At 43.1% G+C, this 27,171-nt stretch overlaps 1 protein-coding gene across 3 annotated transcripts in view; it reads right to left on the bottom strand.

Annotated features, from left to right (window-relative positions):
* Positions 1-259: 259 nt before the first annotated feature.
* The window catches only part of CAPN9 (calpain 9), a 54,034-nt gene continuing 27,122 nt past the window's right edge, over positions 260-27,171 (bottom strand). For 2 of the 3 annotated variants that reach the window (XM_037811028.1, XM_037811047.1), the window contains 13 exons: positions 23,444-23,521; positions 19,855-20,015; positions 18,557-18,714; positions 18,206-18,414; positions 16,040-16,076; positions 14,835-14,915; positions 12,590-12,647; positions 11,009-11,073; positions 10,398-10,466; positions 9,739-9,817; positions 7,623-7,739; positions 6,668-6,726; positions 260-3,509 (listed from right to left, as the gene is read on the bottom strand). In XM_037811028.1, the coding sequence (XP_037666956.1) occupies positions 3,483-3,509; positions 6,668-6,726; positions 7,623-7,739; positions 9,739-9,817; positions 10,398-10,466; positions 11,009-11,073; positions 12,590-12,647; positions 14,835-14,915; positions 16,040-16,076; positions 18,206-18,414; positions 18,557-18,714; positions 19,855-20,015; positions 23,444-23,521 (1,198 nt within the window). In that variant the 3' untranslated portion in view covers positions 260-3,482. The remainder of the gene's footprint in view (positions 3,510-6,667; positions 6,727-7,622; positions 7,740-9,738; positions 9,818-10,397; positions 10,467-11,008; positions 11,074-12,589; positions 12,648-14,834; positions 14,916-16,039; positions 16,077-18,205; positions 18,415-18,556; positions 18,715-19,854; positions 20,016-23,443; positions 23,522-27,171) is intronic. The other variant, XM_037811037.1, reaches the window with a different exon arrangement.

Below are 27,171 nucleotides of genomic sequence, written 5' to 3'. Positions count from 1 at the left end.
TGTCTTTTTGTCTGAAGCGTGTCTCTTGCTGCAGACAGTATACAGTTTGATGTGATTTTTTTTATGTAGGCTGCAATCTCTGCCTTTTAATTTGAGATTAATCTATTCATATTTAATATAATGATGGCTGGATTTAGGTCTACCACTTTGTTATTTGTTTTCTATATGTCTTATTTTTTGTTTATCTGTTCTTCCTTTCTTGATTTTGTGCTAAACAATTATTTTTTAATGTACCATTTTAATTCCTCTGTTGCTTTGCTGTATTTCTGAGTTATTGTCTTAATGGTTGCTCTATAAATTACAACATGCATTTCAATTTATCACCATTTACTTCAGGTTAATACCAACTTAATTCTGGCAAAATATATCAATGTTGTTTCAATATAAATTTGTATCCTCCCCTTTCCTTTGTGTGCCATAATTATTGCTTTAGACAATCTTGCATCTTTTAACAAAATTAAGAGAAGAAACATATTACAGTCTTTTGTATTTACCCAAATACACTTTTTCAGTGTTCTGCATTTCTTCCTGTGAACTCAAGTTACCATCTGGTGTCATTTTCTTTCTTCCTGAAAGACTTCCTCTAATATTTTTTCTATGGCAGTTCTACTAGTAATGAATTCTCTCAGTCTTTATTTATCTGGGAATATCTTTATTTTGCCTTTCATTTTTTTCAGTTTTGCTGGATATAAAATTCTTGATTGAAAGTTTTCTCTTTTAGCACTTTGAATTCATTCCAGTGTCTTCTGTCACCCATTATTTATGCTGAAAGGTCAGCAGTATTGTATCTTTATTTTCCTGTATGTGATGAGTCATTGCTGCTTTCAAGATTTTCTCTTTTTCTTTCAACAGTTTGACTCTGAGGTGTTTAGGTATGTATCTCTTTGTGTTTCATGTGTTTCTGGTACAAAACAATATACTTGTCATTAGTATGATAACTCATTCACACAATTTTTATTTAAAGGTAGCAGAGCACAGAACTTTTTTTTAGGTGCCAAGACCTAAAGCACATAGTACACAGGTAAAGATGGATAGATGGATATATTTAAGGTGGCCATAAATTCTGACTTCCCCAGAACAGTTCCAGTTTAGATCTATTGTCCTGCTGCAATAACTAATATACCTTCAATGCTCAAAAGCTTCTAGTTTGAATTATAAGTTATACAATCACTATAATAATAGTCAATTGAGCTGATGCATGTGAAACCTCTTCCTTGGCCTCTGGATGTCAGTATCAGACCATATAATTTACAAGCAAATAGAAACCACACACACATACACTACACTTACCCTCCTTCCCCCTTTTTATTTTGTTTCTGGTTCATGATCATAAAACCGTCCATACAGCCCCATTGAGAGTTCAAGTTTGATAGCTCCATATGCTTAATTCTTGCAAAGAAGGGCTGAGGCAAACACAAAACATCTGATAGCAGCTCTTTCGGGAGTTTAAGAAACCACTGGCTCTTTGGGGAATGAGAAATGGGGGAGCCTAAGTTGTGTCGAGCGCCCAAATGTGTCAGGTGCTGTGCTAGATGCTTCCTACATAGGATTTTGTTTGTACATTGCAAGATCTCTAAGAGGCAGGAATTATTGTCCCCGTTTTAGAGTTGAGGAAACTAAGTCTCAGAGAGGTTAATATGCTTCCCAGGAACACACATGTAGGAAAGGAAAGAGGATGCCCAGTTCATGAACACCATTCTACTCCTTCCAAACCTTGGAAAAGTCAGTTGAGTGACAGCTGTGAGCTCATGGACATAAAGGCCTAAAAGCACTTAGTAGAGACGACACTAGGAGAAAGGGCTTATATGGCAAGACCCCCTCGCCCCTTTGAGTTTTGCCTGTGAGCAGGATTAGTGTTCACAATATTAACAGACAATATGGATGCAACATGAACAAATGAGAGAAGAGCACAGGGCAAGAAGAATGGATGGCATTTGATGGGTTGCCATCAGAAAATTTGGATTGCTTTTGGATTGTTCATCAGAGAACTTTAGTCCTCTACCCTGCTTCTGAGAGGTAGTGCCCCTGTCCCATATCCACTGCTGGGGGAGCAGAAAGGGCTGGGTGGCTGGAGAGGAGACCATCTTGCCCTGGCATATTCAGCCAGGGGACAGGGTTCTGATGAAACTCCACTACTAACAGGATCTTCATCCCAACAATTAACCCTCCTTCTATCTCTGCACATCAAAACCCACCCCCCATCTTCCACATCATGTGCCACAAGTTCAGTAATTAAAAATGGTACCTTATTAATTGAGCCTATATCTTTTCATGTTATTTCTTATTTTTCCAGTTCAGTGGCATTCGTCTGTGCAGTGTCAGGGAAATTATAAAGAGGCCTCTGCACTCTGTTCTCCCCATCATGGTGGAGACCAACGGGATCAGATGTGATCAGAACCTGGGCTACTTGAGAACAGGTAACATTGCACTTGGCTTTTCTAACCCAAAGGCTGAAATGGACAAAGAATGCCTTAGTTACCTTAGCTCTCAGAGGAGGAGAGTATTAGCTCCCTAGGGCTGCCATAAGAAAGTACCACAAACAACAGAAATGCATTCTCTCACGGTTGTCGAGGCCAGAATTCCGAAATCCATGTGTCGTCAGGGCCACACTCCCTCAGAAGACTCTAGAAAAGGACCCTTCTTTGCCTCTTCCAGTTTCTGGTAGCAGTCGGCAATTCTCATCACTCATTAGCTCGAATTGGCATCACTCCAGTGGCTGCCTCTGTTGTCACTTGGCCTTCATCCCTGTGTTTTTTCTCTTCTTCTTAAAAGGAGGCGAGGCATATGAATTAGTTTAACTTCATCTTAACTTGGTTACACCTGCAATGACCCTATTCCCAAATCAGGTCACATTCACAGGTACCAGGGGTTAGAGAGATGTCAACATTTTTTGGGGGGGTACACAATTCAACCCATAGCAAGGAGGTAGGATTTTCACACTGTTCCACTCGATCAGTAGGCATCTAGAATTCCCTGATATCTGCCTCCAAAGGACACACACTTAAGATGCTGAAAATGCTTAATTATGACCACACACCTTTCCCCTCTCATCTCAGGTCATAGACCTTTATAAAAATGTCAGACCTTTGTTCTGTAAAGAATGTTCAAGTATGATGACTGAAAAAGCTACATTGAAGTCAGTGGTTCTGTGCACTGGAACTGTGAATAATTGTCAGTGGGTGGAGGATGTGGGGAAAGTAAGGGAGAGATAGGAATTACTAAGATGCCTGAATGTGGAGTAAGACAAGTGTGGTGGCATCAGCCATCTTAGAGCAGTGGTTTTGTAAAATGTAGCACAGCGTCACAGAACATAGATGAGTCCATTTCATTCTGCCCAGATCAAAGTACAGGGAAGGGGAAGGACAGGGGTGGACAACAGAAGGGGAGAGAGCGCCCTGGGGAGGACGGCTCTAAACCAGGAGAGGTTCATGGTCCAAAAGTCAAGACTCAGCTGGATAACCTGCATCACGGCCAGGGCAGCTTCAAATGTTCATTGTCAAGCAGATGAACTGGGAATAAAAAGAAAGAAAGAGAGATAAGGACTTGTTATTCCATCACCTTTCTGCTGGCATCAGGAGCGGTCCTATTTTGTTTATGTCACAGGAGCTCTGCCAGCTGATCATTTTGCTCCCAACTTAGATATCTGCCTCAACAGGAAACACTTTTTTTTTTTTTTATTAAATTCAGTTTTATTGAAATACATTCACACACCATACAATCATCCATGATATACAATCCACTGTCCACAGTATGATAACATAGTTATGCGTTCATCACCACAATCTATCTCTGAACATTTTCCTTACATCAGAAAGAACCAGAACAAGAATAAAAAATGAAAAGTGAAAAAAAGAACACCCAAATCATCCCCCATCCCACCCCATTTGTCCTTTAGTTTTTATCCCCATTTTTCTACTCATCCATACACTAGATAAAGGGGGTGTGATCCACAAGGTCTTCACAATCACACTGTCACCCCTTGTAATCTACATTATTATATAATTGTCTTCAGGAGTCCAGACTGCTGGGTTGGAGTTTGGTAGTTTCAGGTATTTACTTCTAGCTATTCCAATACAGGAAACAGTTTTAAAAGAACAAATGAATTCTTGGCACTTTAAGTTTTCCAGATGTTCTGAGACCTTTCTGAGTGTGTGCAAATCAAGCACAGAATGGTGAAAGAGATGGTAAAATGTGGTTTCTGCCTGTTGAAGCAGCACATCCTTTCCGAGGCAGCTCAGGCAGGGCAGTATAAAGCTCCTTTCTTTTTGAAGAGGGGATCCCTCACCTTGGGGAGAGTGACAACTCTCCATTACTAAGGTGCTGCAGGAGAAGGACGCAGGTTCAGTGTCTGGGGACTCTTTACAAGTGGACTGTTGGAGAAGTGTGGAATATGGCTAATCATCCTGGAACTCCCTCCTCATTTCCTCTTTCCTGGCTCCGTCCTGCCTCCTCCTTCCCACCAGTTTTCTTATCACAATATTCTGTTTTTGGATAATGTGATTATGCATGATGGATTTTCTTCTCTCCTCTCTTCCCTCCCTCCTAGGACATGGCATAAGCCCAGGCTATGATGATAGAGGGCATCTAGGTGGAGGAGGACCCAAAGGTTCTTTCAGCACAGTAACTGAAGGTGAGACCAATCAGGTGGGGGAAGGGGTAGGATTGTTTCCATGGGGAGGAGAGAATGGTGTCGAAACAGTGGTACTCAAACGTGGCTGCACACTGGAATCATGAGGGGTACTTCAAAAAAATATTACTACTTTGGTTCCAAACCCAGAGCCTGGCCTGGGGCAAGGCCTAGGCATTAGAATTTTAATATCCCCAGGTGATGCTAACATGCAGCCAGAGCTGAGAATAAAGTGAGGGAGAGAAGGAATCAAATTCAAAGGTTTCTTCTTCTGTACAGAAGAGTCCATAAAGGGACAAGGGGAAAAGAGCCTGCACCAAATAACCTGCATCTGTTGAGGCAATGGAGATGGGATAAAGAGATCATTCCAGCCCCTATGCCCTGTGTACTGGGCTTGGAAGCTGCACCTTGAACCTGAAGCATTTGGGAAGCTTTGTACATTATTCTAGCTTGACTGGGTTTCAGACTGGCTAAGAGGCTGCTGAATAAGAAACCTAGCCACCGTTCCCTTCTACCATGCACAAGTGTGGCAACTGTCACAGTTCCTTAGTGCTTATTTGTGGCCAGACTTTGAAGTAAATGAGAAAAAAAAGTGGGTATCAAGGTGCCTCTTGCTTTCATAAGAGAATAATTTGAGTATGCATATCTTTCTTCGGAATCCAGGGGTGTTTTATATAGTTATCACTTAAGGACAATATATTTATTGAATATCTTCTATATGCTAAAGAGAAAAGAAAATATCAGAAAAGAAAAATATACAGTTTCTGTTCTTAAAGAAATTATAATGTATCTAGGGAGATAGGACACATGAGAAAATTAGTGATAAATCAACATAATAAATTGCCAAATTATATTATATTGTTATAAAACAAGATGAAGGCCTAGGATTATCTCTTTCTGCAAATGGGGAAACTGAGGCACAGAGCAGGTTGACTGATCACAATGAGAGTGCAAGAAAGGGGAGGAGCTTTCATCCCTCTATCTAATCCATCAACCTGTCTTCAACTTATTTATCTTGGAATACAAAAAAGTGTTATGAAGATCCAAAGTTACTACTGAATTTGGAAATGAGTTGGTGTGTGCCATGTGAGTATGGAAATGAGTAAAGAGGACAAATAGTGTGGAGGTTGACAGTGAGATGCAGACTCCCTGGCTTTAGTACGGTTTGGTCAAAGGGACAGTATAGCTGGACAGAAAGACACAGGGAGAGAAGGGAAAATCAGGAAATAAAATTATGCAAGCCCTTGAAGGAAAGCATCCCAGAGTCCACTCTCTGCCTTTAAGCAGGAGAAGGTCCAGCCAAGGCTTCTCTGACTTTGCTATGCACAGGAATCACTGGGGAACTTGTTAAGATGAGATTCTGATTCAGTAGGTCTGGGGTGGGCCCGAGATTCTGCAGATCTAATGATCTTCCAGGTGAGGCTGAAGCTGCTGGTACATGGGCCACAATTTGAATCATGAGAGTCAACAACATTCTCTGGGGAGAGGACGTACCAAAACCATCTGCAAGGCTTTTTCCGACCCTCTGAGGTTCCTGTTCCTGTGCTACCACCCACCAGCATTACTGCACTGATTGGCCTTTGTAACTGGCTAGCGTTTTGTGTTTCTCTGGGTTTTGCTGTGTGGGCACACACAAATCAAGAATCATGGGAGCCACAGGACAGCACAAGTGAGGAGTGAACGAACTGGAATTCAGAAGGAAGGAAGGCAGAGGATCCTGTAAGACAGAAGGAAGAGAAGGACAGAAGGCAGAGTGCTCGCTCATGCTATTCAAGGTGAACTATTTAATCTCTCTATACCTCAGTTTCCACCTCTGTAAAATGGGGATAAAATGAGTTCTTAGCTCATAAGATTATATAATAATTAAATTGATTACAAACAGTACCTCAAAAATATTATTTACTAGTTATTATTATTACTGCCTGCAGCTAAATGTTACCCATCACATCAAATCCTGCATTCAGCAAACGTTCACGGGGCTTGTGCTCTATGCACGGACCTGTACTGAATTCCCAAATGGAAGGTTTGGCTTGGCCATACCTCATTTATATTGAGATGAATGAATTCCTTGTTCTTTGTACTGAGCGCCTGGAATACCCCTGGTGTGAGAGAAATGAGAAAGGCATCATTGTAGACACAATTCCTTCAACATTTTAAATTATTTCCCGGTGACTGCAGGGCCTTTCCAAGAAGCCTGTGAGGGAGCTGCTCCACCTAGTGGGAAACAAATATCTTCTATAGTGGCAGGCATGATGAACAGGAATTTCTCTGTTAGTGGAAGCTTCTTGAATTCCTGTGATTGCACCAAGCTGGTGGCCTTGGGAGTGGGGAGCATGTGCTGTTATCTGTAATTTGTCACCAGCTAGCCAGCCAGCTCCTGGATCCACAGCATCTCCCCTGTATTTCTGTCTCGGCATCTGAAACCTGACTAGGTGACGTGTGCAATTTTCCTGGAGCCAAGTTCCTTAACTTTTTGGAAGTTACCTTTTGAGAGAGCCCTTGAAGTTAGCTTTTGAGAGAGCCCAAGAAATCTATGGATATTCTCCCAGGAATAAAAGCCCATGTGCATAAGGTTTTGCATAAGTCTTGAAAGTTGTTCAATCGTTAAGAGTCTCTTATGAAACTGCTGAGTATTGCAAAGGTCTAATGCAGAGACTCTTCTGATGCTACATATATTATGATGGCACTTGACCTTCCTTACTTGAAGAAACTTTCCTCAGATATGTGGCATGACCCCTTACCCCCACCCCTACCATTCCCCTACAAAGATGCTATGAATGGGTAGAAATAATTAAAAGAAATGCATAGCAGAGAAGACTCACAAATTCTAACTCCTTAATTAACTATACATGCCCACTTAAGTCAAATGATGGTCTGTCTCTGACATAATTTTTGGCAGGTTGTTTGTTCCTTGCTCCCGGATGGTGGCTGAAGATGCCCTGAGGTGGACGCTCCCCGAGAGAGCCTGACCCGCTCAGCCCCGCCGGGCACTTACTGCCTGCGTTCTCCAGCCGGACCAGGCAGTTGAGGAAGTCATCAAAGCCCAGTTGCAGCTCCTCATCTGCATACCTGAGGACGATCAGCTGCAGGAGGTGATTGCTCAGCTGAAAGCCTGTGGCCGGAAGGGGAGAGACACAGGACCTGCCACATCTGAGCTCCAAAATGCTGTGCCTGCTGGGGAGCTCCCACATCAGCAGTGAGTGGTTAACCAATGGAAAGAAGTCAGTGCTCACCCTGCAAGCGTGAGTTGCCCAAACCCATAGAGCCACCGTCTTGGGTTTGAATGAAGTAGGAGAGTGTGTGTTTGGTTGGGGTAAATGGGTGCTGATGAACTCACAGCTGTACCTGAAAACAGCTTTTGAGTTTAAGGAGTTCATGGTCTTGGTTTTGACACCAACATCACCCATAGGGATTTGCCAACTTCCCAGGAAGCTTCACTTGGGGGAATTTAACGTGGGAAGATGTCTCCCCTTTGAGCTCAGTCCCTGCCTTCCTATATCTTTGCTGAGTCTTTGGCAGAAAATTGCCACTGTAAGGATTCTAGCTGTGACACCTCAGTGAGTGCACATTTCTCAAGGGCATTTTAACCCAGGGATGTTGGGGCTTTAGAAATAATGTTTTTTGGAGGCAGTGCTGTGTCTGCAGTGAACCACCCCGGGCCAGTGGCTCATGCACATCAGGATGGAGTGAGAATGCTAGGCTGGGAGCCAGGAGACCTGGAATTTAGCCCTCACACTGCACCAGCCATGGAATGATCTTGGGCATATAGCTTCACTTCTCTGGGCTTCAAATGAGGAGTTTAGATAAAACAATATACCTTCTAGATCCAATATTTAATGCTTCGATTTCTAACCAATACCCTTGGGAGTGACTCCCCTGCCCCCTTCATTTCAGTCTACATGCTCACTCCCAGGAAATGCTGACAGTGTTGTCTGGAGGTCCACCCGTGGTTGTCCACCTCCTCTGTCCCAATTACAGCCAGAAAGGGGGCCCATCAGCCCTGCCCTCCGTGGGCTGGAGCAGGGTGCTTCCTTTCAGCAAGCAGAATGGGGAAGATTTAGTCACAGTTGTCCTTTCTGAAGGACTCATTTGCCCACTGCTCAGTCTCTTCTGCCCTGGAAATGGAGTCACCAGCCCTGAGAAAATCAGATCCGCATCCGATACTTTCCACATTTTCTTCTCACCCAGGCAGAACCTAGAGTTTTCCAAGAGAGTCCTGATTTTGAATATTCTGCCCCTTTATCAGACCATGAAACTGAAAATGTTTCCAGATGTTTGGTTTACCTGGGAGGGAATCGGATTACAAGCTTCACCAGGGCCCAGGGGGCATGGTAATGAAGCAGGCTTTGTGAGAAACCCTCCACAGCTTGGCAAGGGCTTTGGGATGGAGAGTGGCACCCAAACCATGGATATATGCAAAGGAAAGCTAAAATGAAGAATCAAACTGACATGCAATGACTGGCAGAGGATTAGAAATACCATCTGAAATCAATCCTTTATGAAAAGGAGCAGGGTATAAATTATGACAAAATAATCCAGGTTGGATTCAGCATCTGCTGCTGACAAAGCAAGGACATGGCCACGGTGCAGCAGAGGGGTGCAGTTATGTGAACCGGAACCTCAGTGGTTCTCATCATTAACCCCAAAGCCACGGGATCGCCACCTGCAACCATCTGAAGGCAGAAATGAGAGGTCTGGAGGAACTGCAGATTGCCACCAGAGACACACCATGCTGCTTGGCCAGGATGTCCCTGGTGAGAGGGCTCCTGTGGGTCAGCCATTCATTCTTCTTAATCCATTCATTCTTAATGGATACATTTTTAAAATTCCCACCAAGATTGTACAGGGGTTTAAAACCTGGGCCCTGGAGTGAAGGAATCCTGAATTTGAAACCTGGTGTGACCTTAAAGAAAGGCAAATTCTGTGAGTTTCACTTTGGGTCCAAGGTGAACCTTCTGGGGCAGTGGTGAGAAGACCCAACCCCAACTTGAGCTGTGAGAAGTGAGCGACAGTTCACGGGAAGCATCTGGAGCGAGGCCTGGCTGGAGTCAGAACTCCCCAACTTGGGAACTGCCAGTCACCCTCATGTGACCTCCCAATGCTGTCCTTACCTGCAGCTTTCAGAGCCACTCGCAACTCGTAGGAGGACATAGTGCCGGATTTGTCAGCATCAAACTGAAGGAAAAGATGCTGGAGGGGAAGAGAGTAAAGATTTTGAGAATGCTGATCTTTGGTGGGGAGATATATCAGTCACATTAACTGAGGGGTTGCCATCTCAGGAGGGGTGATTTCTCAAAGGGGTCTAGAAATTCCAAAGGAAGTTGGTCTCTTTTCTTTTTCATTTCAGATAAAGCCCTGCGGTACCTCCAGAAGTAGCAGAATCTCTTTCCTTTTCCCATTTCCAAATACAGATCATCTAGCTCGTAGTATCTTGGCCTTCTGAGATGGGGGTGGTCCCTGATCATTTCTGTAATTCAGAAGGCCAAGGGCTGAGGATGGTGGGGTGGTGGGGAGGGTTTGCTAATAGGTCCAGGGTTTCTTCTTGGGGTGATAAAAATGCTCTGGAATTAGATTGTGGTGATGGTAGCATGACCTTTTGAATGTACTAAAAACTGCTGAATTGTTTTAAAATGCACTTTAAAACTTTAAATTCACTTTAAAATGCTGAATTTATGGCATGTTGAAATCTTAATTTTAAAAATTCTCTATTATCTCTAGGCTTGTTGGCAACCTCCCAGAGGTCAAGCATTGAACGTGGTTGGTTACATACAGTCCACTTCTTCAGTGTGTCCCAGAACACTTTGAACTCATCAAATTCTAGTTTTCCATTGCCACTGGTCTGTGCCCAAGTGGGTTAAGGAAGATGACAGGAGCGTTTCAGTCAAAGGATCCTCATGGGATCCCCTGAGGGGACTCTAGAAGAAAAGAGGCAGTGAGACTGGGACACTCTCCTGGGACTGGCATAAAGTGACACAAAAGGTGTGGTGGTTTTTAATTATTACACCATGAATCTCTGAAGAAGGAAAATGCAGGGGTGGGATGTGTGTGGGGTGTGTGAGTCTGTGGGTGGGTGGGATGACAGGAGACCCTCAAAAAACACAAAAACAGCACCGTTCACCCCCTTGGATGGAATCCCAAAGTGCCAACAAGGTTCCCCAATTTCCCTGAAAACACACTCCTCACGGAATAGAGCCAGTCGTGTCTCTTGATGCTGTTCAACTATAATACCAGGGGGCTCTCCAGTTTTGGTTATTATCTGTGGTGAAGACTATGCTAGTGGTTAAGTAGGTTGCATTTTAGGAAAGTCTGAATGAGACCAACTCCTCTGTGTGTAGAGTCTAGCACTAACACTTATTTCTGCTCACGTATTTGGAAGGATACATCCATTAGAGAAATGATGTTCTTGCAGGAAATCAGGCTCAGCTTCTTGAATTTGATGTCTTTTTCTGAAATCACACATGAAAGCAGAATTCAGTTGACCCCTGATGAAGATAAACCTACGTTACCCATCTATCAAAGTCTAACTGTGGCTGGATCCAGTGCTGGTGAGGGCAGGTGACACAGTCACTCACAATGCTGGTGACATAGCAACTGATGTAGTCTTTTTGGGAGGTAAAAACTTTGCAAAATGCAAAATTGCCTTAAACATATCAATATCTTTCCATCCATTTGTTCTAGTTTCAAGAATCTCAAGCAATCAGATAGGCATACAAAGAATGACATATGAGGGCTTTTATCATCAGGTTATTTGTAATGGCAAGAAAAATCAAATGATATAAATAACCAATGAAAGAGTTTGGTCAGTAAATTATGCCCTGTACACACAATGGGATATTATACAATCCTAAGGAATCATGTTTTCGAAGCATACTTAATGACCCGGGGAAATGTTCATAAAAGTTAAGTTTAAAAGGAAGGATTTAAAATTGTTGACAAAATTGGAACCCTTTTACGTGGGGGGTAGGAAAGTAGATGCTGTAGCTGCTTTGGAAAATAGTCTGGCACTTCCTCGAAAGGTTAAATGTAGACTTCCCACCATATGACCCAGCAGTCCTCTTAGCTATATACCCAAGAGCAATGAAAACATGCCTACACAAAGACTTGTGCATGAATGTTCATAGCAGTATTATTCATAATAGCCAAAAAGTGTTAACAACCCAAATGTCCATCAACTGATGACTGGATAAATAAATGTGGTATATCCATATAATGGAATATTATTTGGCAATAAAAAGAAATGAAGTACCAATACATTTTACAATATGGTTGAAACTTGACAACATTATGTTAAATAAAAGAAGTCAGCCAGAGAAGATCACATATTGTATGGTTCCATTGGTATGAAATGCCCAGAATAGCAAATGTAGAGATGGAAAGTAGATCTAGTCACTGATCTGCCAGGGGCTGGGGCTTGGGGCGTGGCAGGATGGGGGGCAGTTTGAGGGGAATAAGGACTGACTTCTTATGGGTATGGGTATTTTGGGGGGTGAGGGGGGAGGTGATCAAATGCCCTAAAATTGATTGTGGTGATGGTTGCACAACTCTGCGAACAAATTCAAAACAAATGAACTGTACACTTTAAATGAGTGAATGGTATTGTATGTGAATTATATCTCAAAGCTGTTATGAGAAAACCTAAATAAAGTTGTCTCTATAATTTAATACCAATTAATTGTGTGTTAACACATGTTAACACTGGTTATTGAACAGTGGTGAGATTATTAATGATTTTTATCTTTGTCCTTAAGCTTTTCTGCATTTTTTAGAATTTTCTCATTTCTGTAGTCAGGAAATGAGCAATGAATGCTATTTTAAAGCCTAACTAAAAGTCAGCCCTGGAACTTGGGTCTGCAGCTCTGGGGAGCAGGGAGACCCGGGTGGGGCTGGAGGAGATCCCTGCAGCAGTGTGTGTCTCACCTTCCCACCGGAAGCCCCACAACCGGGAGGTGTGCAAGCACTTACTCTTTTGCAGCACAGCATTTAAAACATATTCAAGTTCTCCTGCTGTCACCTCCATGTCCTGTTGAAGAGGAGACAGTTGCACCTTATTTGTTAGAGTTCCTCTAAGTTCTGAACTTTGTTTGGCTCTGGTGACCGATGGGGCCCTCTGGACTCTGCTATGGGTCACCATGCCCCTCTCTGTGTAGCTGCAGAGCCCCACTCGCTTTCTCAGGGACACTGCTGAGGCCAACTCCAGGAAAGGCTATTGACAACTGAGCAAGGCAAGCCAGTGCCTCCCAGACTTCTCTGAGGAGAGGAATCTCTTGTTGAAGTGCTTGTGAATCTCCCCAGACGATTCTAATCTTTGAGGAAGTTTGGGAAAACTGATCTGAGTCTCCAAGCTTTTGCACAGTAGAATCACGGGTGGAGCTTTAAAAAACTCTCATCTCTTGAGGGCCACCCCAGGGGCTGTTGCAATCAGAATTCCTGGGTATGGCTCACTGGTTATTTTTAAAACATCCAGGAGCAAATTTCAGAACTATTGATGTATGGCTTTGCTACTCAAATGCAGTTCGCTGACCCTCAGCATCAGCTTCTGTTAGAAATGCAGAATCTCAGGCCCTACCTCAGACCTACTGAAGCAGAATCTGCATTTTTACAGGATGGCCACGTAATTTTTATGTACATGAAACTTTGAATAGCTCTGACTTAAGAGATCATTTTGTCCAGGGGTTTGAACTAGCAGCGTGTGACAGAATCACCAGTGAGTGATTTTAAATATGCCTGCCCAGGTTCCACCTCTGAAGATTCTGAGGCCTGGGAATGGTTGTTTTGGATGTTGACCCTTGGTGAGGAAATGCTGGCTCAGCCCAGCCTCCATTCAACAGAAGACGAAGGAGAGGAGGAGTGACACGTCCAGGGTCATCCAGCTAGTTGGTGGAAAAGCCCGGACTAGACCCTGGCAGGCCTGAACTCCACTCTGAAGTGCATTTTTGGAAAAATAGAGGTTAAATCAATTTTCTGCAACATCCTCCCCTTCTTTTCCAAACCCTGGATCTCCATTTCTGGCAACGTCTCTCTCTCCATCATCGTACCTCCTCAACTATTAAAACACTGCTGGCTTTGACCAAGGCCAGTCCACCATTGCACTGAAGCTGGGATTTTACCCAGCCCTTCCCTCCCATCATTACATTTCTGCCTTGCCCATGGCTGAAAGCCCTGGGAACAATAAGTCATTTTTTCTGCTGTCGTTTAAGCAGAGTCACAAAGGACCCCACTTTTCTTTACCCCAATCTGTCGTCCCCAAGTCTCCCTGACCTACCTGCGTATTACAGTCACTGAAACTGCACCATTAGAGATTTACAAACCTCCCTCCCTGCCCCCGCCAGGTTTATTAGGGATCATCTCTCAAGGCAGCCTTTTTTATAATTCAGGAACCCCATCCAGGGGAAACATAGGAAGCTATACTGTAGTCATTAGCACCTAGGCATGAATTAGTTTATTGTTATTTTTATTTGTGGCAGCCAACTGAGAGGCACCAAGAAGCACAGATAGGGTTTCTAGAAGTTTCTAGAAGGGAGGGGCCTGAGCAGGGGAAGGGCCTCTGGGCTGTGTGAGCTTCCACCACAGGTCAACCAGGAGACCGGAATAGCAAGGGCCCCCGGTAAAAAACTGGGCAATAGAGAGAGTGGAAAATCGGGGAGAGGGCAGTGAAAAGGATGTCAATGGACAGATTTTCTCTCTTGCCTAGGCATCTGTGGCTGGCCCTGGGCTTGTCCTCCTTAGTCTAGCAGTTTTGACTGCTAAACCTGGGCACTCTTTTGGTGCTAATGGACAAAAATACACTGTTTCTGGGTGATGCTCTCCCAGGGAATGTGTTTGCAATTTCAGGGTGTCCTCCCTGAAAAATATCCCATCTTCCACCAGACCAGACGTAGCATTCCAGTGGCAGGGATTTCTGGACAGGATTTAAAGGAGGAAACTCTTCAGGGCTTTCTCTAGCCTCTGATGGAAAGTTTCTGGGCCTGTTTTGAGCTTCTTTGGTTTTTCTTGCCTCATCAATGGTGGCAGATTTGTGGAAGAGATATTTTGGACAAGGCGATCCTTGGGGCCTCCCAAATAACATGGGCTGGTCTTACTTTGCAACAAGATGCATTATGCCTTGGGTAGGTGGAGCTGACATTCCACTGCTCGGGGAGCCAGGCTCTTTGTCTAAGGGGGGTGGGGGCTGGGCGTTACCCCCCCACTCAGAGGGTGTACTACATACCTTGCCTGCGATTCGCTCAAACAGGGCACGGAACTGGCGCTCCTCCTCTGTCTCCTGGCTTGGTGACGTTGGCTTCGGAGGCTAAAAAGTAACCAAAGGAATGTGAACTGGAGTCACAGACAAAGAAGCTTGACATTTAATTTCTCAAAGGAATAGCAAGAAGGTAGGGACGCCAGGTGGAGATGATGCTGTCCCCGTGCGAGAAACCGGGACCTCCAGCTCCCAGCCATTTCTCACCCTCTTTATGCTGTGTGCTGTTGAATCGAGCTCAAAAGAACTGGCTGCTGCCAGGAGCACTGGGAATGGCGGTCTCAATTCCTTTTGTGGGCTCCTTAGAAGGTGAGAGTCCAGAAGGACCTTATTTGTATGGCTCACTGAGCCTTCCTTGCCTTATTGATGTGAGGTGAATGGAAGCCTTCTCTCAAACCTAGACTAAGTTAGTGTCTGGGCATGGGGTTTTCGTAGCCTCCCATACTCTGTCTTAACACTTACCAACCTTGACTGTAATTATTTACTTAATCATTTTTCTTAAGAGACAATAAAATCTTTGAGGAACCTGTTTTCTGAGAACGGTGCCTGGTGTTTGAAAGGAGATCAGTAAATGGTTTTTTTTTTTTTTTTTTTTTTGGCTTGTGAATAAATCACAACCCAGAAAGGGCAGCAGAGAGCAGTAAGTTCCGCTCCCAAATCAGATCACGGTTGACCTTGAAATGGTAGACTCTTCTCTGTGACACCTCAGCACCTCTTGAAAGTCTTACGGCTCTTTGACAAATATAAAACCTCACCACTCCTGCCCCTGCAGCACACACTGTATAAGACTGAGTACACACTAAACAATCTACCTGCCTCTCACATTGTTCTTTTTGTCTATTTTTTTAAATAAAATACATTGTTAAAGATATTTTATCCCCCTTCAGAAGCAGCAATCACTACTCAAAGAATGGAGGAAGTTGGTAGTACAGAGAAAGATCACACCAAATAGAACCCTTTGCCAAGTACCTGCCTTGTTCCCTGCTGGGTCCTGTTGGATATAAGAGATTAGAAGGCACAAACGTTGTTCTCCAGGAGGTCAGAATCACAAATGCTTGCCTGATAGCAAATAACTGTTCCTTGAACTTTAGTTTTAAATAACGCTATGGTTAAAAGGAAGGTTTCCAGGACCATCAGATGAATTCTATCCCCAACAGCAACATCAAAAGACTCACCTCTGGAAGGTCAATGTCTACATTTCCATCCACGTCCCTGAAGAGGCAAAAAAACATGCTGACTCAATCAATTATGGCTTAACTTTCTACCTGAAATCTGTAGAGCTAAAGAGCCCAGAAGTATTGGAAGGTTTTGTCCCACTGATGTTCTTCTTATCCAGTGACAGTTACATTTCACTATAGAGCCCATGCATCGACCCCTGATTGCTCAGACTCTGCCCAGCATGCAATTAAAATGGAAGCAGGTATAGCCATTACCCTAGGAAGAATGTGTGAATTCTAGATTTCTAGAAACATAAGAAGCTAAACAAACAGTCACCTCCCATTTCCTTGATGACCTTTAATTAAGGATATTTATGCAGAGCTTGGTAGAGTTGTAGAGTCTCCAAGGATTCAGGTACAGAGCAGTTTCAGTTTCATTATATACTCACTTCCCCTAAACTCTGTACCTCTAAAGGACTTACACATTTGTTGGAGACCAGTGATTCAGCCTCTTAAGGGTTAATCATTCATGGGGGAATTTTTAAACATAACAGAGCAAGTTGAGTCAGAACCCAAAAGATTGTCCCTGAAAGCTGTATCCTTTACCCCCTTGCCCCTCCCCATAGAAGTAAATCTCTTATTCCACTGGAGGAAGAGGAGGCAGGCATGGGTGCTTATGTTTGAGAGGAAGAGGAAAAATGGTGGAATCATGTAGTTTTCACTGTCCACATATTTAAGGGAACCTATAGTGTTTGGGTAGCAGTAGTGTGGAGAGGAGGCACAGAATTTGGCTATTGTTGAAGCTAAAAACATTGGGAAGACTCTAATCCTATAGATCAAAACGTGAAGCCCTCCAAAAGAAAAACAAATAAAAACTCAGAAGAATACAAATAAGCAAACAGTAAGATTGAGCCAGTAGTCCCTCCTTTTCTCCTGATCCCCTGACTGCATACAACAAACTTCAGAATTTTTCTTTTGTTTGACACCCTCCTTGTAAGAGCTAAACCAATATAAACAGAGCTCTACCTAGATCTTCTGTTATGGAGCTACAGAGTTGATTGTCAGGATCAACACCCTGGTAAAGTATCTTGGTCAGGGCAAGCAGGAGTGTGGAGTTAGCCTTGCCATGCACACACCATGTATAAGCATTAGGGACCCTGATCTCATCCACTAATGGGACAGAGATCATGAAGAACAGGCTTGGCAGACACCAGCTTTCTCTCTGTTGTTCTTGCTACCCAAAAAGTTGGTCAATTGCATGAATTTTATATGGTGTGCTTTTGCGTAAACAAATATGGGGTAATTGACCCTCAGCTTATATGAGGATCTGGGAGAAGGTTGGAGAATAATTCTCCAGCAGAATTTTTAAAATTTAAAGGCTCTACTGCTTCTACTTAGCACAAGAGAAAGAAGCACACCTTTGTCATCAGCCTGGGAAACCCAACCAGACTTGGTAATCTAAAGTATTCTCAGTGGACGCCACCAATCCAGTTCTACTCCACTAAACAAAAGATAAAAGTAGAGCAGAATGTATCACAGTTGTCTCGATCTTTTTCAATTCGGCATTGGGGATTTATCTACTACATATACAGAACTAGCAGATTTTGCCACTTTCTGCAATCCCTATAATGTCTCCACTGGGAATAGGAACGGACTTCTGTATCCTGAACCACTCTTTCCTCTGTGATAAAGCAACCAATGGCAAATGGGCAGGAGTGGGAAATGTTTTCCAGAGGTAACTGATACAAAATAATCTTGCTAAGATACCGTAGGGAGAGGTGACAGAACGTTGTGCGTGTAAAATGGTAGGCAGATTTTCATCATCTTTTTTCACTGGGGTTGAAAGAACATGTCATTCTTGGAACCTGCAGTAACCAACCCCTTCACTGTGCAGAGAAATAAACCCAACATTCTTAAACGAGGCTCCTACCTGGGAAGTTTCTTGTTAATCAAGTCTGAAATACGAAGGGCTCATGAGTGTGATTCTGGGAGCAGTTGGAGAAGAAAACTTTTTAATGGTTTATTTGAAGGAGGGAGGACCTGAGTTAAAATGGAAATGCACACCACTGTGCAAATGCGTTAAGAAACCTGCTGGCCTTATTTCTCAGCTTGGTCACTGCTCCAACACCCTGCTGACTTCTCTGTGAAGGAACCACTAAATGAAGAGGGATTCCTGTTACTCACTGGGTAATGGCTTTCTTCTCCGAAAAGATTCTCAGGCAGAAATCAGCTTCCTGATGGGGCTCAAAAGTGCTGGGGATCAGGATGTATTCCCCAGGGGGCAGCTTGAACCGATCAGAGACTTCTCGCAGGTTGATGAACGTTTTGCTTCTGGCCTGGGAAGCGTGATATCTGAAGAAGTCTTTGTTCAGATGTTCGTCTTTGCCAGGGTACTGCAGTGAAAAAGAAAGGGGGACATTGTTTTTCCTTTTTTGGGCACATTTTGAGGACGGGCCAGTGAGTCTCAGGGGTGTGGCAGAGAAGGAACTGAGAATTTAGAACTGGCTGAGAGAGAGCAGTGTGGTTCCCACATACTTGATAAATGGCATAACCGATGGTCAGCATGTTAGCTCCAAATCTCCTGAGTTTCCTCCGATCTTTCTGCATTAGGGCTACAAGGAAAGTGCATTCCTCCTGCCCTTCGTCTTTCTCAGTCAGGGACAGTTTTATTTGTGGATTGGTCCAGAACGTATCTGCCATTTGAAAGAAACAGACTAATTTTTCCCTTCCTTAAAACAATGAAAGACAATCTCTCACACACACACACACACACACACACACACACATGCACACACACACTCACACACACACATGCACACACAGATGCACATCCCACACATCAATATCCATGACAATGCCCACCCCTCACATCCTAAACTTGAGAAAATAGTTTCTTCCCTCCCTGCTCCCATCAGCAACCCCTGCCCTCTTGCCCTATTTTCTATACCCTGCACTGAGAGTGTAATGTTTTCTTCTTTCATTCCTTCCTTCTTCTCTTTTGGACCGTTTCCCATGCATCTCTTAAAATACATTCTTCTGTCTCTAGCCTGCTACAGTTTGTGCCTTTCTATTTTCTTCCATTTGGCATTTTGGTGGAGAGTGTAGTGGACTTGTGTTGTCCCCTCAGCATCTATCCCACCCACTGCTTAATGGCCAAGCAATCTGAGTAAGACTGACCTCATTCTCAGCTCCAGGGGTGAAACCTGATTTGTCTCTGCTGATTCCTCCTGCCATAGGAACTGGAACAAGGCCCATTGACCCACAGTATTCCCCCTGTCACACTGGCTCAAAGAACTTCCAATTAGAGGGAAGTTGACTTTTGTTTGATGATCCCTGGGAAGTCTCTCTGTGCATGTGATTAAGAGCCAGGAAGCACTGGGTGCTGCTGGCAGCCCTCGTGTGATAAAGTCAGCCCAAGGAAAACATCAACAGGAAAGAAGGTAGTAAAAAGAATTACAAACAAATGGAGCCAGAGCCATGACAGAACTGTACTTGAAGCCCATCCTACTTCTCCTCTTAACTTTTCGACTATGTAGGCCAATAAATCCTTTCTATTGCTAAACTGGTGTGAATTGGATTTTCTGTTTCTTGTAATGGAGAATAACCTAAGGAATAAAGCAAGGAAGTTTCCTTGAGCAGTTCTTATCCAACTACTGCCATTAAATCTCTGCAACCTCCTTTTCCCCGCCATCTCAGAAATCAGACTAACTCCACACTTCTGGCTTTCCCTATGGTCCTGGCCTTTATCTTACTGGTCCACAGATCTCTTTGATGTCCCTGGGTTGGACTGGACACTTGAGAATGGCAGAGAGAGTGACAAGCAGGCTACCAACCCAGGAAATTGCGGCAGCCGCCTGCAGTGGAGCCCCGCACCCAGCTTCCTTGATGAACCGTCACCTCCCATTTGTGGAGAGCGTCATCGTCCAGGGCATCAGGAGTGAGGCTGCAGATCTCTACCTTGTCAAAATGGGACTTGAAATCTTTATATGCCATCCTGCAACAGAGTGGAGGGAACCAACGTGTAGGAGGGTGATAGCGATGCTGCAATTTATTCATTCATTCATTCCTTCTTCTAACAAATATTCATTGAGTGCCTACCCTTACCTCAAAGAGCTTACATTCTGGTGTGGGGACACAGAAATTACAAAATCAAAGTAGCAGTATAAGTTGGCTGTATATGATAAGTGCTACAGAGAAAAATAAAGTAGGGAAGAAGGATGGAAGTGTAGGGATGGGGAGCTATTTTAAGTAGGTAGGTAACGGGAGGCCTTACTGATAAGGTGTGAGTTGAGAGAAGACCTGAGCACGAGAGACAGAACAAAGTAGATGGACAGCAAGGTCCTGGGGCAGATGTGTGCTTAATGTGCTCAAAGACCACCAAGAGGGCCACAGTGAGTGAGGATGTCGGTGAGAGATAAGATCTCAAGGGTAATGGCGAGTTATATATGTAGGGTCATACAGGTGAGCATAAGGATTTTTGGCTTTTACTTTCCAGAGATGGAAAGCCATTGAAAGCCACTGAAAGACGTTAAGAGGGTGACATGATCCACCTTAGATTTAAAATAAGTCACCGGCTGCTTTGTTAAGAAAAAGCTTCAAGGGGCAAAAGTAGAAGCAGAAGGACCAGCTAGGAAGTTAGTATAATAGTCCAGGTGAGAGATGAGAGTGGTTCAGTCCAGGCTGGTAGCAGGGGAGGTGGTGGGAAGTGGTCAGATTTCAGACATTTTCTAACGGTAGATCTTACAGGATTTGCTGATGGATTGGAATAGGGGAAGGAATCAAGGATGATCCCAAGATGTTTTGGTTTGAGTAATGGGAAGGATAGATTTGGGGAAGGCTGTGGGTGGAGCAAGTGTGGGAGAGAATCTCAGGAATTCTGTTTTGGACATGTTAAGTTTGAGATATTTATTAGATAATCAAAGGGGAGACATTGAGTAGGCAGTTGAATATATGAGTCTAGAATTCAGGAGAAAGAAGCTGAAGATATGAGTTATGGAAGTTATGAGTGTAAAGACAGTATTTAAAGTCACGAAACCCAACCAAAAAGTGATGTAGATGGCGGAGAGGTCCAAGGACAGCTCTGAGACACTGAACATTAAGAGATTAGGGGGATGAGAAAGACCCAGAAAAGGACATTGAGAACGAGCACTTGTATAGGAGAACCATGGGAGCATGTGGTCTCCTGGAATCCAGTGAACACAGAGCTAACTGTGCCAAACACTTCTGACAGATCAAAATTAGGCTTAGCAAAATGAAAGTCAGTGGTGATCTTGGCAAGAGCAGTTTCAGTGATAGAATCAAAAGCCATAGTGAAACAGGTTCAAGGGAGGAAGGAAGGGGAGGAACTGATGAGTTTTGTGGTAGAAGAAAGTAAGGAAATGCATTGGTGGCTTTTTTCTTACAGGTAAGAGAAAGTATGGTATTTGCATGTGGATGCAAACAATTCAGCAGAAAGAGGACAATTCACGACTTAGAGAAGAGAGGATTACAGGAGTATGACCCGTGGGTGAAAAATGAAAAATGAAAGAGACTAGAAAGGGCTTTTATGACAAGATTCTTGAAGGAAAGTCTCCAGACATAGAGCGCTGATGATTTTAATAGAATGTGTTGCCTTGGACAGTTTCAGATCCATGTTTCAGGTACAGTTCCTTTAAGATGAGCAGACAAGTGTATGTAAGACAGGGTGATGGATCATCCAAAAGACACTCCTTTACTGGGTCTCCCACTGTGGATTTCCTAGTTTCCTTTGCCCATTTTATCTTTCCTTCTTTGTCAGACCTTCACTTGCTTGAGCTCAGATGGCCTCTCAAACTTTTGTTCTCTCCCCTTGCTCATATTTGTCAACTTCTGTGATGATACCAATTTCCGACCTCATCTTTCCTCTGATAGTTTTTGCTCTTCCCATATAATTCATTAATCCTGATGTCACTTCAGAGTCTCTCTGCATTCAAACTTCAGGGTAAATGTATCTCTGCTTTTCAATTCAACAGCTGGTAAATCTTTCAAGAACCTGAAGGTTTTCCACAAATTTCTTGGGACTTATTCCCTCATGGTTCTTGAGGAAGAGATGGTTAGCAGGCCACCAAAGTGCATCCACCAGAATGGGGCCAGGGGCAGCACCCCACCCCTTTCATCCAGGGGTGGCCACATAACTAGCTGTCACCAGTGGAATGTATGGAGTGATGTGTGTGACTTCTGGGTCAAGGCTTTTAGCAAATGGGAATATCATCTCCAATCATTCCTCTTTTTGCCCTCTTCTGGTGGTTGCATATAGGTAACCATGTGATCCTGGGGGATGGTGGAGCTACATGATGGCAGGAGCTTGGGTCCCTGATTCACTGCATGGAGAGAGTCATCCACAGAATAGGGATGTCCTTCTTGAACTGTTAAAATAATTAAGAAATAAACTTTATTGTATTAGAGCTTTTATACATTTTGGTCAATTTGTTACAACAGCTGATGTTATCCCAAGTCAAAGAATGGAGCTGCCATAATAAAATTCTAAAATATGTGATAACAGCTTAGCAGTTGGGCAGTTTCAGTGGAATGGTGGGTGCAAAAGCTACAGTGGAATGTGATCAAGCAAGTAAAGGAAGACACAAAGAAATACTGGAGCTGGAATATCATGTCCCTATTGTGTGGTGACAATATTTGGTAAAACTGTTGCCTATAAAATTATGGAAGGCAGAACAAATGCTCTGGGGAAAGAAAATTGAAAAAGCTGTAGAATTAGTGTGTGCGCTGAGTTTAATTGTATTTAACAAAGTGTTTCAAGAAAGGAGATGGGCTCAGGCAAGAATTGATGAGATTGAGATCTTGAAAGGGAATAGAGCTAGAAAATACAAATTTGGGATCTTGCAGGATTGGAAGAGTCAACTGTTTCTGGATCCCAAACAGCAAGAAATTAGATTGAGAAGAGCTTGTAGAGACAAAGTTCATTGAGAATTTTCAGTTGAACAGAGATTCAGCCTTGGAGAAAGACTAGATTATGAGGATTTCCTCCCCTTCAGTCTATTTTTTTTTAGCTGCTCACAAGAGAGTCACCTTCAGAGGTCCCTATCATCAAGTTGGGCTTGAGGGAGTAGACACTGAGCATCAGAGCTACCTGACTTCAATTTAGCATACAGACTTGGATGATGAATAGCTCAGAGGCAAGATGAGGACTGGAGACCAGGCTCTGGCTCACATATCCCGATAGCACTAACTCTCTTGGACTCTTGTACAAACCTAGAGAGGAGTAAGTTTCCCTCAAAACAGACTGAAATTAAATTCCTGGCAACCTGGTGGATTTAAAGATTTGGGGCAGAAGTGTTTGATTTATAAAAAAATAAAATGTGGAGTCCCTTATACCCAAGGGTGATGGGGAACTTCATCCTTGTGATGCAGATAATAGGGTAATGAATAAAGAGACAAGCACGGTACCAGAATTCCCCGTCATCAAGAGCAGTATGGCAGAGGCGTTTTCTCTCGGCTGGGTCAACAGAATGCCACTCAGAAGAACTACGGGTAAACAGAGTCCATATTTAGGAAGAGGATCGGGAACAGCAGCTGAAACAACACTGACCTCAGCGGCGGAGGAGGGCCCCTCCTTGGAATCCAAAGTGCTTGTTTTGTGGGAAATAAGCCCTGTTCAGTGACTATACACTGGTCTCCAGGAATGTGTCAAGGGATTTAGAGACTGGTTAGTCACTGGCCCTCAAATATGTGGGCGGGTCCTAAAGGAAATGTTCAAGTAAGTCATTAAGTACTGATGGGAAAAATCCCATGGAACCACTTGCGCCTCATCCACAGAGCATTATCATGAGACAGCCACAAGGAATTAACACCAACAGGGTAGTGGATGGAGCACAACTGGAAGCCATGAGGTAGCTGACTTTAGTCCTTTGCCACCAACTTGCCACATGACCTGGGGCAAATCGCTTGATATCTTTGTTTATAAACTGACATTTGAAAAGTGATAGTACCTTATTTTTGCCCCATGCTTTACATTTTATGTACAAAGTACCTTCATGTACATGACTTCATTTCAGAGTTGCAGTTCTATGAAGTGGCCTTGCCCAGTCTACACAAACACACACACAAGGATACTTAGCCAGTCCAATGGACATGCTCAGAGGGAGGAGCGACTGAGGGATGTCAGTTGTCCCTCAAAGTCAGGACCTCTGACTCCAAGTTCACTGTGTTTTCTACAACCCCACAACTGGTTCAATTCAGTTATCACAACCATCATGTTATAATTGATGTCACTATTTCATTTACACCTTGTAGGTCATGATTCAACTTCAGGAAGAGGGATCAGAAAAGCTGTGTGAAAGACACAGAAGGAACACCTTTCTAGGTCCCTGGTGCCTGAGTAGGAAGAGACAAATTCAGAGCCATTGTTTTCTAAGTGGCTCACAATCTGTTAATTAGCCTGATAGGTTAAGCATGCTTTTGGTTGTTGCATAAAGTTCTTCATAGTATTTCACAACTTAAAAAAATGATTGTGGTAAAGTATATATAACAGAAAATTTGCCATTATAATGATTTTTAAGTGTAAATTCAGTGGCATTAATTATATTCACAATGTTGTGCAACCATCACCCTAGTTCCAAGATTTTTCATTTCCCCATACTGAAACTCCATACCCTTAAGCAATAACTCCCCATCCCCCTGTTCCCAAACCCTGGCAACCTCTACTCTTCTTTCTCTCTTTATGAATTTGCCTAATCTAGATATTTCATATACAGGCATACCTGAGAGATATTGTGGGTTCAGATCCAATAAAGCGAATATTGCAATAAAGAGAATCACACGAATTTTTTGGTCCCCAGTGCATTCAGTGCATATAAAAGCTATATTTATACTATACTGTAGTCTATTAAGTGTGCAAAAGCATCATGTCTAAGAAAACAATGTAAATACCTTAATTAAAAAATACTTTATTGCTAAACAATGCTAGTCATTATCTGAGCTTTCAGCAAATCGTCATCTTTTTGCTGGTGGAGGGTCTTGCCTCAGTGTTGATGGCTGTTGACTGATCAGGGTAGCAGTTACTGAATGTTGAGATGGTTGTGGCAATTTCTTAAAACAGGACAACAATGAAGTTTGCCTCATTGATTGATTCCTCTTTTTATGAAAGATTTCTCTGTAGCATGTGATGCTGTTCAATAGCATTTTGCCCACAGAACTTCTTTCAAAACTGGAATCAATCCTCTCAAACCCTGCTGCCGCTTTAAACTTATGTTACAGTCTAAATCCTTGTAGTCATTTCAGTAATGTTCATACCATCTTCACCAGTAGACTCCATCTCGAGAAACCACTTTCTTTGCTCAACCATAAGAAGCAACTCTTCATTTGTTAAAGTTCTATCATGAGATTGCAGCAATTCAGTCACATCTTCAGGATCTACTTCTAATTCTACTTCTCTTGCTATTTCCACTACATCTGCAATTACTTCCTCCACTGAAGTCTTGGACCCCTCAAAGTCATCCATGAGGGTTGGAATCAACTTCTTCCAAATTCCTGTTCATGTCGATGTTTTGACCTCTTCCCATTAATCATGAATGTTCTTAATGGCATCTAGAATGGTGAATCCTTTCCAGAAGGTTTTCAATTGACTTTGCCCAGACTCATTAGAGGAGTCATGGCCTAAGGCAGCTATAGCCTTACAAAATGTTTTTCTTAAATAATAAGACTTGAAAGTAAAAATGACTCCTTGTGTCATGGGCTGCAGAATGGATGTTGTGTTAGCAGGCATGAAAACAATATTAATCTTGTACATCTCCATCAGAGCTCTTGGGTGACCAGGTGCATCATCAGTGAGCAATAATATTTTGAAAGAAATTTATTTTCCAGCAGTAGGCATCAACAGTGGGCTTAAAATATTCAGTAAACCATGTTGTAAACAGATGTGCTGTCACCCAAGCTTTGTTGTTCCACTGATAGAGCAGTGGCAGAGTCCATTTAGAATAATTCTTAAGGGCACTAAGAGTTTGGGGATGTTAAATGAGCACTAGCTTCAACTTAAAGCCACCAGTTGCAATAGCCTTTAACAAGAGACTAGCCTGTCCTTTGAAGCTCTAAAGCCTGGTGTTGACTGCTCCTCTCTAGCTACAAAAGTATTAGATGGCGCCTTCTTTAAATAGATGGTTTCATCTACATTGAAAATCTGTTGTTTAATGTAGCCACCTTCATCAACTATCTTAGCTAGATCTTCTGGATAACCTGCTGTAGCTTCTACATCAATACTTGCTCCCTCACCTTGCACTTCTATGTTTTGGAGATGGCTTCTTTCCTGAAATCTTGTAAACCAACCTCTGCTAGCTTCAAACTTTTCTTCTGCAGCTTCCTCACCTCTCAGCCTTCATAGAATTGAAGAGAGTTAGGTCCTTGCTCTGGATTAGGCTTTGGTTTAAGGGAATGTTGTGGCTGGTTTGACCTTCTGTCCCGACTACTAAAACTTTCTCTGTATCAGTAATAAGGTTGTTTTGCTTTCTTATTCATAATTCACTGGAGTAGCATTTTTAATTTCCTTCAAGAACTTTTCTTTTGCACTCACACTTTGGCTAACTGTTTGATGCAAGAGGCCTAGCTTTCAGCCTATCTCGGCTTTCACCCAGCCATTCTCACGAAGCTTGATCATTCTGGCTTTTGACTTAAAGTGAGAGATGTGCAACTCTTCTTTCATTTGCACACTTAGAGGCCATTGTAGGGTTATTAATTAGCCCAGTTTCAATATTGCTGTGTCTCAGGGAATAGGGAAGCCCAAGGACAGGGAGAGAGATGAAGGAACGGCCCGGTGGATGAAGCAGTCAGAACACACAACATTTATCGATTAAGTTCGCTGTCTTGTATGGGCATGGTTCGTAGTGCCCCAAAACAATTACAATAGTAACATCAAAGATCACTGAGCACAGATCACCATAACATATAATAAAAATAATGAAAAAGTTTGAAATATTGTCAGAATTACCAAAATGTGACACAGAGATATCAAGTGAGCACCTGCTGTTGGGAAAATGGCTCCGATAGACTTGCTCGATCAGGGTTGCCCCAAACCTTCAATTTGTAAAGAACGCACTATCTGAGAAGCACAATAAAGTGAAATACAGTAAAACAAGGTATGCCTGTAAGTGGAATCACACAGCCTCTGTCCTTCTGGGTCTGGC

Source organism: Choloepus didactylus, chromosome 2 (genome assembly GCF_015220235.1).
Source record: "Choloepus didactylus isolate mChoDid1 chromosome 2, mChoDid1.pri, whole genome shotgun sequence".
NCBI classification, from domain to species: Eukaryota; Metazoa; Chordata; class Mammalia; order Pilosa; family Megalonychidae; genus Choloepus; species Choloepus didactylus.
The sequence above is the reverse complement of the archived record's forward strand: the minus strand, read 5'-3'. Positions and strand labels throughout refer to the sequence as shown.